This window comes from Mytilus edulis, chromosome 14 (genome assembly GCF_963676685.1).
Source record: "Mytilus edulis chromosome 14, xbMytEdul2.2, whole genome shotgun sequence".
In the NCBI taxonomy this organism is placed as follows: domain Eukaryota; kingdom Metazoa; phylum Mollusca; class Bivalvia; order Mytilida; family Mytilidae; genus Mytilus; species Mytilus edulis.
The window spans coordinates 62,882,355-62,902,435 of NC_092357.1; the positions used below are offsets into that span (position 1 = coordinate 62,882,355).

General features: G+C 31.2%; 1 protein-coding gene across 1 annotated transcript; it reads left to right on the top strand.

The window, feature by feature from the left end:
- The first annotated feature begins 699 nt into the window (after positions 1 to 699).
- Positions 700 to 18,021, top strand: LOC139502999 (low-density lipoprotein receptor-related protein 8-like). Its single transcript, XM_071292666.1, has 6 exons — positions 700 to 1,041; positions 1,845 to 1,916; positions 10,765 to 10,939; positions 12,853 to 13,065; positions 13,809 to 13,915; positions 17,663 to 18,021. The coding sequence occupies exons 2-6, from the start codon at positions 1,856 to 1,858 to the stop codon at positions 17,947 to 17,949; spliced, it is 843 nt and encodes a 280-aa protein (XP_071148767.1). The 5' UTR covers positions 700 to 1,041; positions 1,845 to 1,855; the 3' UTR covers positions 17,950 to 18,021.
- The last annotated feature ends 2,060 nt before the right edge of the window (positions 18,022 to 20,081 follow it).

The window sequence follows — 20,081 nt, forward strand, 5'->3', positions numbered from 1 at the left end:
TTTTTAAAACAGCTGGGAAAAGGTCGAGCGCTGACACAAATGTTGTACCCATTCTAGCCTTTAAGTGAATGTCCAAATTTGTCTTCTCTTCATAGCTGGCAACATTTTTTTCGTTGGTTGCAATGCATTAATTATACTGTTATTTGTCTCATTCGAATTGTTTCACATTTTAATGTCGGGGTCTTTTAGGGCTGACTGTGCATATATGTATTTCTCATTTTTGCATATCGTACACCTGTAATTGCTTTCGTCTCCGTTTTGTTTTTATCTCTAACTGATAATTGTCTCATTGGCAACCAATCTTCAAAAATATTTACTTAGGTAGACGTGAAATATTTAATGAATACACGTAAATTGGCTAATCCTTTCATATAAGACAACATACCTTATGGTTTATATTTTCGTTGTATCATGTTTCTGAAGTGCGTCGACCGTATCAAGTATAGTTTTTATGAGAAAATACTTGTTATTCTACAGAGTGATATCAGTCGTATCAATATGGAATATCATTTGTTAACTTACTAGCTGATATAGTTGGTAAGTATTTCTAAATATGTTTGATGTTGTTTTTTTACAAACTCAACAAAGTTATAGTGTAAGCATATCACATTCTTTTACTTGAATTAAAATACAAAGGTTGAACAGTACAAATGACATGGTTAAAAGCAATAATATGAAAATTATCTGTATTAAAGGTATATAGTTTAGAATAATTTATTTGTTACAACTCTTAGTATCCATGTCTCTATCGTTGAACACTTTTTGTGTATTCATTACTTGTGTTAAATGTAAACATAATACACTCGTAGCGAGATATTTAAAAAACTATTACAAAGGATGCGGAACGTCAAACCTTGTTTTTACACAAAAGAAGCATAATATTAACTGAAAGGTCATTCTTTCATCAAACTGGAATTTGATACGGAAGAATTTAGTAACAACAATTTATATTTGCATTTCATTATTTACCTTGCTTGTCAATAGGATTCTTGATTGGAAATATATTATACTTTTGCAATTCATTGTATAGTACATCTCAGGGTAAGTGATACTAGTGGTAATCTCGTTACTTACACATCTTATTTTCGTAAAATATACTGTTTTATAGTGTTCCTTGTTAGATTGTGATGTAACATTATTGTTTCAGGAAACCATGAAGGTTTTTTTCGCATCTGTCCTAAGTCAGGAAACTGATGTTTAGCGGTTGTCGTTTGTTGATCTGATTCACAAGTGTCTAAATGGTTTTCCAGTAGTCAATTTTTGGGCCCTTTATAGCTTGCTATTCGATGTAAGAGTAAGCTTCGTTTTGAAGATCGCACTTTGACCAATAATGGTTGACTTTGTACAAATTGTGACTTGGATTGAGAGTCTAAAAGGCACTCATACCAAATCTTCTCAAATGTATGCATCAAGTCAGGTATAGGGCTATTGCTACAAACTAGTCCGTTTCTATGTGTGTTGAATTTTTGTTTTTTTGCAGTAAGGTTGTTCTGTTGTTCTCCATTACAACTGATAATTTCCACTCGGTTTTATATTGAACTCGGATTTGTTTTCGCTTAATAGTTTCATTAAACAGAGGTTTACAAAATTTACTACTATCACTTATATTTATTCCAAGGAAATGCAAATAATACTAAGCCATTTATCAAACAAAAAAGTAGCTCAACACAGTCTGAATAAAAATCCAACAACATAGACAGAGAATGCCCGATGCAAATAAACGATATGATTATTCACCATTTAAAAATGTTTTATTTTCAATATATTATACATGTTATAATAATTTGCATTAAGGATTGGTTTTTACTTTGAATTATTAACAATAAATTATTTATACTTTGCAGATAACATCGTGATGAAATACAGTATTTGTGTTTTTATTGAGCTGCTTATTTTTGTCTGCTTCTTCGGTAGAGGTAAGTAGATATATGACAGCCAATGAGACAACTCTCCATCCAAATACATTTATAAATGTAAGTCAAGGTACGGCCTCCAACACGGAGCTTTGGTTTACACCGAATAGCAAGCTACATAATAAAAATACTAGTGAAAAACCTTTCAAACGGGAAAACCAAATAAGGCACATATTTGTTTTCAAATAGACATTCACGTAATAGTTTTAAATTAATGGAACAAAACGAGCACGCAATTCTCTTTACGACAAATGATAAATACAATTGGTATCAAGTTAAAAGGTAATCATTGATACCTTATACATGTTATATACGTTTATATTTCCTTACAAAAGGATGATCATTTTTTTGTATTAAGACCATATAGTATTTTAAGAAAAAACATATTGAGTAAACTTTGGAAATTTGATGATTTGAAGTCAAATTTTTAGGACATTTTTCGCTTATTGTATGAGCTTTCTATACAAAAAGGCGCCTATTTCGAACGAATGCAATCTGTATATTTAAGGGGAAAAGATAATGGCATTTATTTTGAGATACCATTCAACAAGCATAAGGTGTATATAAAAATATAAGACAAAGTCTGGCATTGCCCATTTACTGTAATTTGACGTGAATTGTGATAAAAAAATTGTTGATTATTTTCTTTTTGAATAAACATGCCATGGTCAGCATGGTTAGCTGATTTCTTGGTTATTTTTTTTCTAATCTCTTATCAACAGAACGTCATAACAAAAGAAGCAAACCAGAAAGCAAAACAGAACAGAGATACAGTGAATTTTTTTTTTATTAAAACATTACGAATATGTCAAAGCCTCTGTGAAATGAATCTGTGAGACTCACACATGCTTAAACTCTGTATGTTATCATAACATACTATTTTGATATTTAAATAAGACATGTAATAATGTATACAGACATTAAGTACCGGTCTTTGTAAAAATCATGCAGAAGGTGATTCATGGCATGTCACAGAAGTAATTTTTTTTGCCCTATATCATAAGAACTTTGGTAGATGGTCAAAATTCTGTCTTTATTTTCCCTGTATTATGCCCGTTGCCATGGTAACCATCAAATCAACATTTTTCCTGAATATGTGAAAAAAGACCCTTTTTGAAAATATAAAATAAGGGAATTTAAAGTCCCATAGAAATAAAGTTAATCAATACAAAGGATATATATATTTACAGTATTGACAAACAAAACCCCAAACTATATAAAAACGTTAAAATTGTGAATTTACTAAATAGTTTGTTTCCATAGCAACCATTTAAAAATGTGTTAAAATTCGAAAATGAAAAATTTCAAAAACTTTCAAATTTTAAATCTGTTTATCTCCCAAGACCAACAATACCATGACATGTCATTGACAAATTTTGAAAGACCACATTCTATATATTCAGAAAATAAAAAGAAAGTCGTGTGTTTTTTTTTTCTTTAAAAAAAAAATTTAGTCAAAAATTGTCAATTTTCACCAAAATTCAGATGAATAATCAAAAATTTTGAACTTAAAAAGCTAAAACATTCCATTTATATGTGCAATTCTGACACACATTTGTTAATTTTAAAGGAGAATATATGATAAATGAAGATATACTGGTACAAAATGAAAAATCATCACTCTGGGTATGGTGCACCCCCCTTTTTTTTCGATTTTTTTTTTTTTTTTTTTTCAAAATTATAAAATTTGTTGAAAGAAATGTGGTATCTCATTGTGTTTACTTGTGAACTAAGTATTTTAAGAATTTAAGCATAACACAACTTCTAAAGTTGAGGGCAGCATATGTACCCCCTCCCTTCAATCTTATATGTAAGATTTCTCAGAAGTTTAAAAAAAAATGGTAATACGCATAACCCGTTGTTGTGTCTAAGACTGATGCTGTCAGTGAAAAAGAATAAAGTTGAATCCAAAACTTAATTACTAGTAAGTCTATGTATAAAGATAAGAGGATGTGTTGGAATTGTCAATGAGACAATTAACTCTCAACCAGAGAGAGCAAAGACATAGAAATAAACAACCACAGATCACCGTATATCCTTCAACAATGAGCATAACATGATTATCTATAAAACAAATCTTAATGAACATTTAAAAAAAAATAGCTCAGGATACTTTCTCTTTCAAAATGGCCATAAAGAAGTTACAGTAACAATTTAATGCAACTCATTGTTGGTTTTTGAAACAGATTGATGCTTTAAAAACTTTAACCCTAGACTAAGATCTGCTAAACAAGAACACTCTCCCTGAAATGTCTGGTTGGTTTTATTTATAATTGAATTACTTTTGAAACTCTGTAAGTGTTATGTAAAGATTTTAATACAAGTATCATATTAACTTAACATTATCAATGTTCTAAGAAAATGAGGTCAGGGTAAGATGAACTATGTCGGACAGACGAAAAAAAGAGAACGGAAACGGAAAATTCAGCATTTTTTCCATTTTTAAAGGGCATAACTTATTGACAGTACCTGTTACACCAATAACATTCTAACTGTTCTGAATTTTATGGAAATAAGCATTGTGTATAAGTTTCAAAACATTTGGTTGTGGCAAACTTAAGTTAGAGAACGGAAACAAAAAAGTCAGCATTTTTTTTCCATTTGTATAAGGGTATAACTCTGGAACGGACGTACTTACAGACAAGGGTACAACTTAATGCCCCCTTTGCTACAGTGGGGGCATACAAATTCTACATGTTCTATCTGAGGAAATATATACCAACGATCTACATTAATTGTGCAAGAATTTGTCAATGTTTCTATTGTATATGGTGGAAAAGGACAGCTTGTCTATTATTTTTTTTTTAAAACCTAACTGAATTATTATTTGTATACTGCAGAATAATCGCGTTTTTTTATGGTTCTCAAAAATATTATCCTTGTGGCCCTGAGGAAAATTTGCTGGTCCGAACTATTGTATACTGTTTTGATTCTCAAACCTTTATGACAACCATGTGCAATGGTCATTCTTGAATTTTGCCTAATTTAATCAATTGTTATATTTACATATTTTTATGCCCCCGCAGTGGCGGAGGGGGCATTAAGGTTAACCCTTGTCCGTCCGTCAGTATGTCCCAACGTTGGTTTCTGTTCTCTATCTTTAGTTTGCCTCAACCAAATGTTATGAAACCTAATCACATTGCTTATTACCATAAAACAAGACTAAGTTTGGTGGTGTCACTTAAACCGTCCAAGAGTTATGCCCCTTTACAAATAGAAATATTGCTGAATTTCCGTTTCTGTTCTCTAACTTTAGTTTGTCTTTACCAGATGTTATTAAAATTATACACAATGCTTAAAACCACCAAATGCAGATCAACTTTGAATTTTGGTGGTGTAACTTTCACTGTTCTATGCAATGCCTCTTTATAGAGGGAAAAAGTTGCTGAATTTTTTGTTTTGTATTTCTTTCTTTAGTTTGCCTCAACCAAATGTTACGAAACTTTTACACAATTCTTATCACCATAAAAGTTAGTACACAATTGGTAAGTGTCTTCAGTCATGTCCGTTTATGACTTTTATGATATGGAAGCGGGAGCATCATCTGTGTCCAATGGACACATTCCGCATTTATTTCAAATCTTTTAGATAAGTTAGATTATTATATATTAGAATAAAAAGAAAGGTTCTGTAGTTCTTCTTCAATTTCAATTTTAGCACAGTTAAATCGACATAGTGACAAATAAGTGTTTGCATAAAGGTTTCGATACATGTCGATTTACATGGGAGGTAAATAGTAACAGCCATTATGTGTACATAATCTGACTCTGTGCAATAGTATACTAGTCCACAAAAGAAACGATGCAAGGCAATGTATTTTCCATAGATAATGAAATTGGAAACACTGTACCAAGATTAAAACTGTCCCATTTGTCTAATCTTTACAGAGTGTTATTATCTTATCAAAACCACTGATTTAAGACAAAAAAAATATTTTATTTTTTTATTTTTGTTATATCAAAAATAGTATTTTTATAAATAAACCAGATGCTCCGCAGGGCGCAGCTTTATACGACCGCAGAGGTATTGCACAATACTTAACATAATAATTTTGGACCCCGATTTGGACCAACTTGAAAACTGGGCCCATAATCAAAAATCTATGACCATGTTTAGATTCAGCATATCAAAGAACCCCAAGAATTCTTTTTTTGTTAAAATCAAGCTAAGTTTAATTTTGGACCCTTTTGATCTTAATGTAGACCAATTTGAAAACAGGACCAAAATTTAAGAATCTGAATACACGGTTAGATTTGGCATATCAAAGAACCCCAATAATTAATTTTTTGATGAAATCAAACAAAGTTTAATTTTGGACCCTTTTGGCCCCTAATTCGTTGGGACCAAAACTCCCAAAATCAATCCAAACCTTTCTTTTGTGGTTATAAACCTTGTGTTAAAATTTCATAGATTTCTAATAACTTATGCTTAAGTTATTATGCAACAAGAGTGCACACGCTGAAATGTCTCGCCTTCTATACTAATCACTGATATTATGTTGATAGTCCTTAGTATAAAGCTAAGCTTTATAACAACTGTCACATAAACTTAACATTAACCAAGATAACTAAACATAGACCAATGAACCTTGAAAATGAAGTCAAGGTCAGATGAACCATGCCAGGCAGACATGTACAGCTAACAATGCTTCTATACAACATATATAGTTGACTTATTACTTATATAGTTTAAGAAAAATAGACCAAAACACAAAAACTTAACACTGTGCAATGAACCGTGAAAATGAGGTCACGATCAAATAAAACCTGTGCGACTGACATAAAGATCATAAAATATTTCCATACACCAAATATAGTTGACCTATGGCATATAGTATTAGATAAAAACTTTGACCACTGAACCATGAAAATGAGGTCAAGGTCACATGACATCTGCCCGTTAGACATGTACACCTTACAATAGTTCCATACAACAAATATAGTAGACCTATTGCATATAGTATGAGAAAAACAGACCAAAACACAAAAATTTAACTTTGACCACTGAACCATGAAAATGTGGTCAAGGTCACATGACATCTGCCCGCTAGACATGTACACCTTACAATCGTTCCATACAACAAATATAGTAGACCTATTGCATATAGTATGAGAAAAACAGACCAAAACACAAAAATTTAACTATGACCACTGAACCATGAAAATGAGGTCAAGGTCACATGACATCTGCCCACTAGACATGTACACCTTACAATCGTTCCATACAACAAATATAGTAGACCTATTGCATATAGTATGAGAAAAACAGACCAAAACACAAAAATTTAACTTTGACCACTGAACCATGAAAATGAGGTCAAGGTCACATGACATCTGCCCGCTAGACATGTACACCTTACAATCGTTCCATACAACAAATATAGTAGACCTATTGCATATAGTATGAGAAAAACAGACCAAAACACAAAAATTTAACTATAACCACTGAACCATGAAAATGAGGTCAAGGTCAGATGACACCTGCCAGTTGGACATGTACACCTTACAGTCCTTCCATACACTGAATATACTAGCCCTATTGCTTATAGTATCTGAGATATGGACTTGACCACCAAAACTTAACCTTGTTCACTGATCCATGAAATGAGGTCGAGGTCAAGTGAAAACTGTCTGACAGACATGAGAACCTTGCAAGGTACGCACATATCAAATATAGTTATCCTATTACTTATAATAAGAGAGAATTCAACATTACAAAAAATTTGAACTTTTTTTTCAAGTGGTCACTGAACCATGAAAATGAGGTCAAGGACATTGGACATGTGACTGACGGAAACTTCGTAACATGAGGCATCTATATACAAAGTATGAAGCATCCAGGTCTTCCACCTTCTAAAATATAAAGCTTTTAAGAAGTTAGCTAACGCCGCCGCCGCCGGATCACTATCCCTATGTCGAGCTTTCTGCAACAAAAGCAGGCTCGACAAAAACCAAGAAAAATGCTTATTTGGGACCTGTTTTTGGCCCCTAATTCCTAAACTGTTGGGACTAAAACTCCCAAAATCAATCCCAACCTTCCTGTTGTGGTCATAGAGACCTTATGTTAAAATTTTATCGATTTCTTTTTACTTATACTAAAGTTATTGTGCGAAAACCAAGAAAAATGCTTATTTGGGCCCTTTTTTGCCCCTAATTCCTAAACTGTTGGGACCAAAACACCAAGAATCAATGTCAACCTTTCTTTTATGGTCATAAACCATGTGTTTAAATTTCATAGATTTCAATTTACTTTTACTAAAGTTAGAGTGCGAAAACCAAATGTCTTCGGACGACGACGACGCCAACGTGATACCAATATGCGACCAAAAAATTTTCAATTAATAAAAATCGAAATTAGAACTTAATTTTTTTCGTTTAAACTTGTGTCCATCTGGCTGTCCTTGCAGCGCTCGCACATGTACAAATTATGTCAGATGTTTAAGAAACTAATACTTTAGGTTATTATAAGCAATATCTCGAACAAGTTAGATATTGGTGGTCAATCGACTTTAATAAAAACATTTATAACCCTTGAAAATAATAAATTTATGGAAAATAGCCCCTTTAACGCTCCCACAGGTACAATTCTTGCCAGATTTTTAATAAAACTTATACACTAGATTAATATCAACAATATCTCGGATGAGTTCTATAATCATGGACAATTGACTTTTTTAAAAGAGTTATGACCCTTAAAAATATTAAAATTTATGGAAAGTTGCCTTGTTAGCGCTCTCGATGGTACAAATTTTTTATTTTTTATTTTCAGTTTATTTCTGATAGAACGGACGTAGTTTTTTTAGGTCACCGTTTCAAAGGAACTGTGAATTTTGCCATCACTTTGCTTCCGTTGTCGTCTGTCCGGTGTAAAATATTTGAAACATTTCCACTGAAACTACTTAACCAATTCCGGTAAAACTTATAAACTGAATGATTCTTAGGATATCTAGAATTAAGTTTGTGTTCTATTTTCTATTTTGTAAAAAAACATGGCCGCCATGGGTAAAATAAGAACATAGGGGTAAAATGCAGTGTGTAGCTCATATCTCAAACACTAAAGCCTTTTAAGAGCAAATTTTCAGATGAATCTAACAACCCATTGTTGGGTTGCTGCCACTTAATTGTTAATTGTACGGAAATTTTGTAGTTTTGGTTATTATCTTGAATATTAGTAATGACAAAGATAAACTGTAAACAGCACAACTTTCAGCAAAGTAGGATCTACAAATAAGTTTATATGACCAGAATTGTCAATTGAATCCGTATGGAGTTATAGCCCTTTAAAGAATTTTTCACAATTTGTTCATCTAGTTTGCTTCCTTTAAAAAAAATCTTCTTTTGATATTGAATATGCTTAATCAATTTCAGCCCAACTTGGGAGTTATAATCTTGTATAAATTTAGTTTTTTATTTCCTTGTACTTCAAGAAACTTAGCCACTATGGCTAAAATGGAACATAGGGGTAAAATTCATTTTTTGCTTTTGAAGAAAAAACGACAGATACAAAGAACATTTAAATGGAATTGTTAAGCCACTCATTGATATATATTGAAGGGACAAATAATCATTGATGCAAGATTTAACCAAAAATTACAGGTGATCGATTCAGGTTCTTTAGAGTCAATTTTAAAGACCATAAAATAGAATCTAAAGATTTTTAAATTTCTGTTTGGGTTGTTCTCTCTTTGACACATTCCCCATTTCTAAAAAAAAAATCTAATATATAAAAATGGTGTAGGGGGTTCTATTATTGCCCTCACCCTTTGAAGAAATTTCATGTTTTAATGCTCAAAATGTTCACAATTGAATTCCATCTTTTAAATTTATTAATGATTTTTTGAATTTTGAAAAAAAAGGGGGGGGGGCACCATGCCCAGAAAGAAAAAATGTCCTTCTCTACAAAAATATCTCTATCAATCATATTTTCTCATTTATAATTACCAAATTTGTGTCAGGAATGCACGCATAAATGGAATGTTTTAGCTTTTTAAGTCCAAAATGTTTCAGTATTCATCTGTTTGGTAATCTGAATTTTGGTGAAAATTGACAATTTTTGACTAAAATTATTTTTTTAAAGAAAAAAAAACACACGACTTTCTTTTTATTTTCTGAATATATAGAATGTGGTCTTTCAAAATTTGTCAATGACATGTCATGGTATTGTTGGTCTTGGGAGATAAACAGATTTAAAATTTTAAAGTTTTTGAAATTTTTCATTTTCGAATTTTAACACATTTTTAAATGGTTGCTATGGAAACAAACCATTTAGTAAATTCAAAATTTTAACGTTTTTGTATAGTTTGGTGTTGTGTTTGTCAATACTGTAAATATATATATTGTTTGTATTGATTAACTTTATTTCTATGGTTCTTTAAAATCCATTATATTTCAATTTTCAAAGGCTACTTATGGACGTATTTAGGCAAAATTTTGTAAGGATGGTTTCCATGGCAACCAAAGTTGAAAAGAAACAATTAATACAGAAAACTTATTTTCATACCATACCTTCATCATAAACAAAATATAAAGACATTTGAAGAGGGGTCATGAATCGCCCATCAACAGGAACCTGCATGATTCTTACAAAGACCGGTACTTAAGATAGCAACAGAAAATAATGTCCGAAAAAAACAACCAACGTACGACACCACACAAAGCATCTGAAACGGTAATTTCTATTGATTCAATGTGTTTAAAGTAGACAGTTTAGCCTTTCTTCGTAAAAATTCCAATACAATATACAGCAACCACAGCCAAAACGTTCTTTACTTGGCTTATACAGTAAACGAAAAGATGGAAAAAAAAACTAAATGTAATTATAATAAAATATATTTTTTTCTATTTAATTCCAGGGCTTCAAAACAAGATAATCTTTTCAATTCATGGTTCAATCAAAGAAAGAAACTTGCTAAATGGAGTAGTATCCACTTTGGTATCGAATCTGCAAAGTAATATATATTCCCTAGACTATGATTATAAAACTGGATATGTGTTTTTCCTGAGGCATAATAAAAACGACATTCGAAGGTAATCAATTAAAGTACTTTCTTATAATCTTGAAATTAATATATGTATGTGTATGTTGTCAAAATAGTTCCGTCTACATAGGACTCATCAGTGACGCTCATATCAAAATATTTATAAATCCAAACAAGTACAAAGTTGAAGAGCATTGAGGATTAAAAATTCCAAAAAGTTGTTCCAAATACGGCTAACGTAATCTATGCCTGGGATAAGAAAATCCTTAGTTTTTCGAAAAATTTAAAGTTTTGTAAACAGGAAATTTATAATAATGACCATCATTGATATTCATGTCAACACCGAAATGTTAACTACTGGGCTTGTGATACCCTCGGGGACGAAAAGTCAGCAGCAGTGGCATCGACCCAGTGGTGTAAATAGTAATCAAAGGTACCAAGATTATAATTTAGTACGCCAGACGCGCGTTTCGTCTACATAAAACATGTATTGAAAAATGCGACAGTGAAATAATAAGATAGGTTTGAGGAATCATATTGATAGGATGAACGCTAACAACTTTCAAATATAAGTTAATAAGTTGATAATTTGTTCTTTGCATTATTAGTTGATTACATGGGATCAACACATTTTGTTTTATTTTTCATGCTTATTTTTCATATTTTAATGCAATATCTTGGTCAATATTCTCACCTCTGACAAGAAAAGCGAAATATACCAGAGGGACATCCAAACTCATAGATAAAAAATAAATTGAAACGAATATTTCATGTCTATAATAACATTTGCCCATATTGTGATGGCGTCTGTAAATCTTACGAAGGGCTAATTTTAACTTCAGCGCTTGTGACTTCTGGTTTACACTCAAGAAAATCGTGATAAGAAATATAAGTCCGGGACAATCGTATCTACTGGGAAAAATATAATCTGTATGCATGCGCAGCTAGAATGTTGCAACATAGACATAGATTCTACTTTGTTACTTTATAGTGTTGTGATATGCTCTGTTCTTATCAGGTAAGTCGTGTTCAACTGATTGCAACAAACAACATAATATCGTATAGGGATCGTCAATGAATGAAATTAATGGTCATGTATTGAAAAAAGTAACGGTGAAATAATAAGATAGTTTTGAGGAATCATACTGATAGGATGAACGCTAACAACTTTCAAATATAAGTTCATAAGTTGATAATTTGTTCTTTGCATTATCAGTTGTTCACATGGGACCAACACATTTTATTTTATTTTTCATGCTTATTTTTCATATTTCTAATGCAATATCTTAGTCAATATTCTTAACTCTGACAAGAAAAAGCGAAATATACCAGAGGGACATCTAAAGTCATAGATAAAAAATGAATTGACAACGCCATGGCTATTAAAGACAAAGACAAACAGACAAACAAAACTAGGGTGATCTCGATGCTCCGGAAATGTAAGCGTTCCTACAATCAATTGTACACGAAACAAAACGATCAGCAACACGAATCCCTCAAAACTGGGGTGATCTCGATGCTCCGAAAATGTAAGCGTTCCTCCTCCACATGTGCATGATGTTGAACCTGTCGTGTTACTCATGTTATTATAAACCCATGATTATGTTAGGTCATTTGTGAAAAGGGAACAGGCTTGTAGTTACGAGATTAGTAACTTATCCAATATCATATGTGAAACAGATATATCACAACGGCCCAGTAACTCGTTATGGCGTCAGTAAAATTGTAAAGGGTAGATTTCAACCTCACAATTTGGAACTCTTGGTTTAATTGCTTCCTTCTGATCAACAACCCTTATTTAGGAAATTATGATAAAAAATACACGTTGCGAATATTGTACCAATTTGGTGATATATACTCCACATACTGGCGCTTGTTTGGATGTTTTCTTTTTTTTTAATTTTTGTAATAATTGTTAGGAAGTGTAAAATTATACAAAAGACTATTATTTACTTCTCATAGATTTCGTTATCCATCAGATACAGCTTATAGCACACAATTCGTAGCAGCTGCCAGGGAACCAATAGCTCTTGTTATTGACCCGTTATTGAATCATGTGTATTGGACTGAAATATACCAACAAAAGATATATAGATGTAATTTTGATGGGACAGATAAGATATTAATTCTTCAAGATGATCAACTATATGCTATTACATTAGATTATGTAAACAGGTATAAATTTACAGCAAAAAATGTCTTTTTTCAGATATTGATATATATCTTTTTTACACAAGAAGTCTTAACAAAACAATACTATACATAGGAAGATTGTTTTTTTTTTGGAGGTCCGTCAAACGGTAATTTTACATCACAATTTTTTTCGTTATACTCGTCTCTAAGGTGACGATTTGATTTTGAATGAGTGATATCTATGTATTACTGATATTATTTAACCAACAAACAATGAAGGTGATCCCGGAAAGACAAACAGAACCTGCTCCACATGTGGCACCGGTCGTGTTGTTCATTTGAGTTAATCCCGGTTACACGTCTAATTCAGTAAGACACAATCGTGGAAAGGTAACGTGATAGTATCCGTTATCATCTATCATCCATAAACGTCAACCAATTCTGATAATGTTTGAAATTAGACTGAATAAAAAAGCTTTTAATTGGATCTTACATCATAAATTAGAATCAGTTAATTTGTTGTGTAAATGCCACAGAATAAACATGAGGGATTCGCTGTTGAATATACCCACATGATATAAACTTAATGATATCGAACAAAATGGAAAATACATCGACGTTATAAACATTTTTGTAAAAGAATTAAATGTGTTCATGTGATGGAAGCAAAGCGACATAATGTTCCTTTTAAAGAATATGCCAACACCTGATCTGATGTCGACTAACACCATCCATTCATAACTCTTTCAGGTTTTATTTCATTTCCTTTTATTATGTGATTGCAGCTGGTTGTATTATAGTACAAAGACAAACAAAATAAGAAGATATAGATTAACAAGTGGTGAAAAGCAGACTGTCAAAGAGTCGGTAGATGTCACTGGTTTGGGTATAGGTATGTACACACAACGGTTTGTGTTAAAAGAATAAGACGACATGTGTATAACATGTGTGGTTCCGATGATCGATAGCCTCGATCAAAAAAGAGAACTCTGGAAATTTTGTGTAGTTATAAAATTTTTTTATGTCAAACTGTTTTAGCTCACTTGGCCATCACTTGGCGCCCGTTATTGTCCGTCGTCTGTTATCGCCTGTCCATTTTGTTTTATTAAAGAAATCTTCTCCTCTGAAACTGCTGGGTCAAATACCTTCAAACTTTAAATGAATGTTCCTTAGGGTCTCTTGTTTATTAATATATCCAAAGTTTTGATTCATCAACAAACATGGCAACCATGGCAAAAAATAAAACAAAGGGGTCAAACACAGTTTTCGGCTTATATTTTAAAAACTTAATAATTTAGAGCAAATCTGACTACGGATACAATGTTAAACAGTTCAAGACCCGAAATTTTTAGACAAATCAAACTAACCATTGTTGGGTTGGTGCCACTTATAAGTTAATTTTAAGGAAAGTATGCAGTGTTGGGTTTTTATCTTGAATATTTTCGAAGATACAGATAAAATGCAACCAGAAAACATTTAACAGAGTACATTGCAAAATCTACAAAAAAGTGAAAATTACCAAAATAGTCGATTGATCCCTTAGAAGTTATTGCCCTTTGAATACAAATTAACACAATTTGTTCAATATATTTGCTTACATTTAAAAATCGTCACCTGAAATGACTGGGCCTTATACTTCTCTACTTAATTGAATCTTCCTTAGGGTAACTGGTTTATAAATTCTATCTGAAATTTTATCAACAACTATCAACACACATGACCACTGTTGCTAAAATAAGAACATAAGAGTCAAATGCAGTTGTTAGCTTATATCTCATAAACTAAAGCAGTTAGAGGAAACATGAAAGGGACTAAACGTGATTATTAGGTACATATATATCTGTTATGAAGTTTTCAGGCCAAATGCAGAATGTATTGTTGGGCTACTGTAAGAAGGTTGTTTACTTTAAAGACATTTTCCTTTTTCTTAATTATTTTATTTAAATTTGTGCAGAGTTATGCTCCTTTGACTTAAAAAATCCCTAAAATAATCAGTTGTCCGCACTTTTTTTCTCCCTTGAAGATATTGATTTGATAATTGATATATAGTTTTATCTTGACACGTTATAGTTGAAGTTTGAATGTTGTCCTTGTCTGATGATTTTGTGTAGAGTTATGGTCCTTGGACTTAGAAAATTCACCCAAATAACAAGTTTCCTGCACTTTTTGTCATCATACTTGAGGATATTGATTTGAAAATTGTTATATAATTTTCTCCCGACAAGTTACCGATGAAGTTCAAATGTTGTTCATATCTGATTATTTTCTAGAGTTATGGTCCTTTGAATTAGAATATTCACTGTAATAATCAGGTTCAACACTTTTATTTGTCATGCTTGAAGATATTGACTTGATTTAGTTTACATCATGCAATTTATAGATCAACTTAGAATTTTGTTCCAATACAATATTTTCTAACCAGTAGGGGATTATGTATTATCACAGAATGCTTGTTATATTTTGTTTCTTAAACACAAATAACATAATTTGGATATTTATTTTGAGGCATAAATGACCAAAACAAAAACAATTTTAGTAGCATTTTTAGACAAACACCGATATACCTTATAACTCAAAAATATAAATCATTATTGCTGAATGAATTGAGCTAAATAAAATCAGATGAGCGATTCAGGCTCTTAAGAGCCTCTTTTTTGAGGTGGCAGCCGGACGTTTTTCAATCTAGTTGGCCATAATATAAAAACAACAAATTTGTTTTTATTCATAATGTTTATAAATCTGAAGCATTGATGTAGTATTGATAAATTATGTATTACATTTATATGTAAAGTAAAACCACGAAAAGAATATACAACACTGTATTTTGAACATGTAATGGAAAAAGAGTATAGGAGCGTTATGTCACCATTCGTTTGCTTACTAAAATTAGTTCACGTTTATGGAAGGAGACGAAATTACGCATAACCCTAGTACCATAATCTCGTTTGAAAGTACATTTCCGTTTGATGAGGGACTTTCCATTTTGAATTTTCCTCGGAGTTCAGTTTTTTGCGATTTTACTTTTTCCTTAATGTTATTAATTCGTATATTTTAACAAATTTGATTCGTTTAGGGATAGTCACATGTTAAACTATATTTTTGAAGGAAGAGAGAAAACGGCGGATAGCAAAACGCATATTGCACGGTTATTTTTAGAATATCTAAAAACCGATTTACTTTGTGACGTCATGGAATGAATTTCATGATATCTTTAAACGTTTTGAAACAAATGATATCTGTGATCGATTGTTTGACGAAAAAAACCTTCAAATACATAAGATGTCAAAAATTATTTTTTTTTTTAAATTAACAACTTATATGTTGTTATTGTCAAGGAGACAAATTAATAATATAACAAATATAGCCTTTGTATAAGGTCAATACAGGATATATCGACCCAAAGAAGTATATCGACCTCGGACTTCGTCCTCAGTCAATATACTTCTCTCAGGTCAATATATCCTTGTATCAACCTCATACAAAGGCTATATTTTTATAATATTTCCTTAAGCAAGTATTTATGAATTGAGAGCTACCAATGTTAAACAATTACAGTTGAGCTATAATTCAAGTTTCTATTCTCTAACAAAAGAGTATTTTCCATAAATTTGAGAAGGTCAACATGACAATGATAATATAAAAAATAGGCAAAGGGCATCTATAGCATACTTACATATTACACAGTTCCTATTGATGTACAACTCTTTGAATCTCAGCAAAAAAGCTTTAAATTACATTTTGGGTATTTCTATTTTTGGTAGAACTGGTAATAATTATGTAGATATTTATTATCAAGTTTTAAATTTCAATTTTGTAGTATCATTCAATAGAAATTCTAAATTAACATTTAAACACTAGTTCAGCTAAAATCAGAGATAACTAACCAATCAATTTATAGTATAAGTTTTAGACGCAACTTCCTTGCAGTTTGATATGAAATAAGACTGGTGTTGATTCCAAGAAAAAAGATCAATTTCAACCTTTGTTGCAACGTTCGATTTGAGAAATTATAGTGGGCAATGTTGTTTACTGCGAAACTATATTCAAAATCATTGTTGAACCTAGTAAAAACTGTAAATGTTAACTTACACCAGTAAACATGGCAATTAATCGTTTGTAAAATGTGAACAAATAAATGGGTTTATTATATTTCAATATAATAACGACTTGAATGCCATGTGACACCATATTTAAATATTCAACTATCAAAACTGAATTAAATCGCTGTTTCTTTTGTCTAAGTACTTATACAGATATTGTGAATTAATATACAAATATCTTATCGTAAATTAATGAGCAACAGTTCCCATAAAGTAAAGGCATCAGAAGTATGACAACCGTTAAGACCGGTTTTATCAGTAGGAAAATAATGTCACCAACATATATTGTCATATCTGCTCGAAAAACGTGCACATTTCATTTACACAAAAGATTCCAAACGTTTTTCCTTTAATTCCCCTTTTCACCTAACTGAAATTGAAACAAAAATCCAAGAACACCATTGCTATTTCAGATAATAAGTGTGTTTATTATATTTCAATATAATAACGACATGAATGCCATGTGACACCATATTGAAATATTCAACTATAAAAACTGATGTTTCATAGTGAATCCAAGAACACCATTGCTATTTCAGATGCTGATAAGAATCGTTTGTATTGGATGGAATATCAAAAAGGGGATTTAGAATCCTCTGATCTCAATGGAGCTAATGCTATCAAAGTTGTCAGCACGAATAAAACAAGAACAAACATAGGAATTAATGTTTATGGTAGCAAAATATATTGCTCAAGTGGTAATCAAATACTAAAGGTCACAGTATCACCAATTACAATGACAGAGGTCGTACACACAGATACAGCTGGAATTAATAGTGTACTTTTTTATGATGGTAAGAATAAACGTATTGGAAAAAAGGGTTAAAATTAATTATTTGACATATTTGTATAATGTTTATATTTGTCAATCGATCTTAATAAAATCAAATTAACGATACCACTTTTTTTTTCTGCACATTATTCAATTTCACTTATTGCAAATGAAAAACATACTTCGGGTTTAAAAAAAACTCTATGCAAAATCTTGAACTGTTTCAAAATTAAGTCGATATAAAAAACCTACAAAATAGATTAAAATCATCTGTTATTTCGTATTTGAATGTTCACAAATTCATTAAAGAATGATACATATACATGTTTGCATGCATATGTCGATATTTATCTAGACAATTAATTAAATATTTGAATGATAAGATTACCAGTCTCATAAGCCAAATAGGTTTAAAATATGTGGAAATGTTTTAACGAATGAATTCATAAATGGTTGGCTATATATTTTAATTTGATGATATGAAATTCAATATGTGTAAATAGTAATTTGTCACATGCATACCCACAATGTATATTGCCCCTATATTAGGATGAATATGTTAAAATAATGTTTGCATCAAATGTTTGAATTATTGACCTAAATATATAATGCATATATTATATTTATATTATTTATACAATTTTATCTGCAACTTTTATCTGTCGTTAGCTAACAATGATAACCTTTTTTTGTTTGTGTCTATGACTCAATATTGGATAATAGTTATGTTCTGCTTGTGCTATGCAACTATATGGTCAACATTATCTCATAACTATTAATTCGCATTAAATAAAAAAAAACTGTAAATGTTAACTTACACTAGTATCTAGCTTCATGTATGCACTAGTATATATTTGTTTAGGGGCCAGCTGAAGGACGCCTCCGGGTGCGGGAATTTCTCGCTACATTGAAGACCTGTTGGTGACCTTCTGCTGTTGTTTTTTTATTTGTTCGGGTTGTTGTCTCTTTGACACATTCCCCATTTCCATTCTCAATTTTAATTTTACTTTTGTTTTTACCAATTTTCATGGAATGAGGAAACCTTGCATTTTCGTGGATATCTTATTCGTCGTAAATGGTAAGTCTGCATTCATTTGTATAGAAAATTGTAGTGCGTTAAACATTAAAATTAGGGGTTCCTATATATCACCTGAATCAACGAAATTGTTATACAACCAATAGTAATGGTAACGGATGTCTATGAATATGAGAGAGCAGTCATTTATTCACGCTCCAAACTCAGACATCAGGGGTTGAAGTCATAAAACTTTGCTCAGTGCTCGAGGCACAAAAATCATGCTCCAAGCCTAAAATCCAGCATTTTAATTGGTTAATTTTGGAGTATGAGTACAAATGAAAATTAAGTCGAAAGTTTTATGACTTCAAGACCATATATGAGTTATCAATGAACAAAAAACCTAGCCAACTCAATAGTACAACCGAACAAACATACGCTACTTTGTATACCTACACGTTCAAGTGAATCAATTTCCAGTAAAAAAAGGAAACAAAAATAAAATAAAATAGACTGCAAATCTCTGTTCTTTCGAAAATCTAATTTGGAGGGCATTGACAATGAACATAAGTGACATGTTACAATATAGTTAAGATGTTTTCTAGATACTTAATTACAAGTTAACATCAATCTTATATGTCAAGTTGTGTCATACGTTTTTAATGTTTGGTTTCACTAATTTGATAATGTCATATTTGAAACAAAACCTGTATCCACTTTCTTTTTTTCGAATAATATTTTCTTGCAAACAAAATATACATTCCATTAAGAAATGGTTTGCAAATCAATGAACGTCATCTAATGCATTATTGATATTTGATTATACATATTTTTAAGTTTGCACATGTTAATATAATGATTTTAAACAAACATATGTTTTATTAATTTGATATAATCATGATTCCTTTTTCCTTAAGGACATGAGTAAAATTAATGTATATATATATATATATACCCAGATGGTCGTGTGGTCAAGCGGGACGGCTGCAGTGCAGGCGATTTGGTGTCACGATATCACAGTAGCATGGGTTCGAATCCCGGCGAGGGAAGAACCAAAAATTTGCGAAAGCAAATTTACAGATCTACCATTGTTGGGTTGATGTTTAGACGAGTTATATATATATATATATATATATATATATATATATATATATGTATGAGGTTTTTACAA

Excerpts from the sequence above, each read along its gene's own strand:
- LOC139502999 (XM_071292666.1), top strand. The coding sequence starts at position 1,856 with ATGAAATACAGTATTTGTGTTTTTATTGAGCTGCTTATTTTTGTCTGC. Across the intron at positions 10,940-12,852 it reads AATAAAAACGACATTCGAAG|ATTTCGTTATCCATCAGATA; the intron begins GTAATCAATTAA and ends TACTTCTCATAG. Across the intron at positions 13,916-17,662 it reads TGTCACTGGTTTGGGTATAG|ATGCTGATAAGAATCGTTTG; the intron begins GTATGTACACAC and ends TTGCTATTTCAG.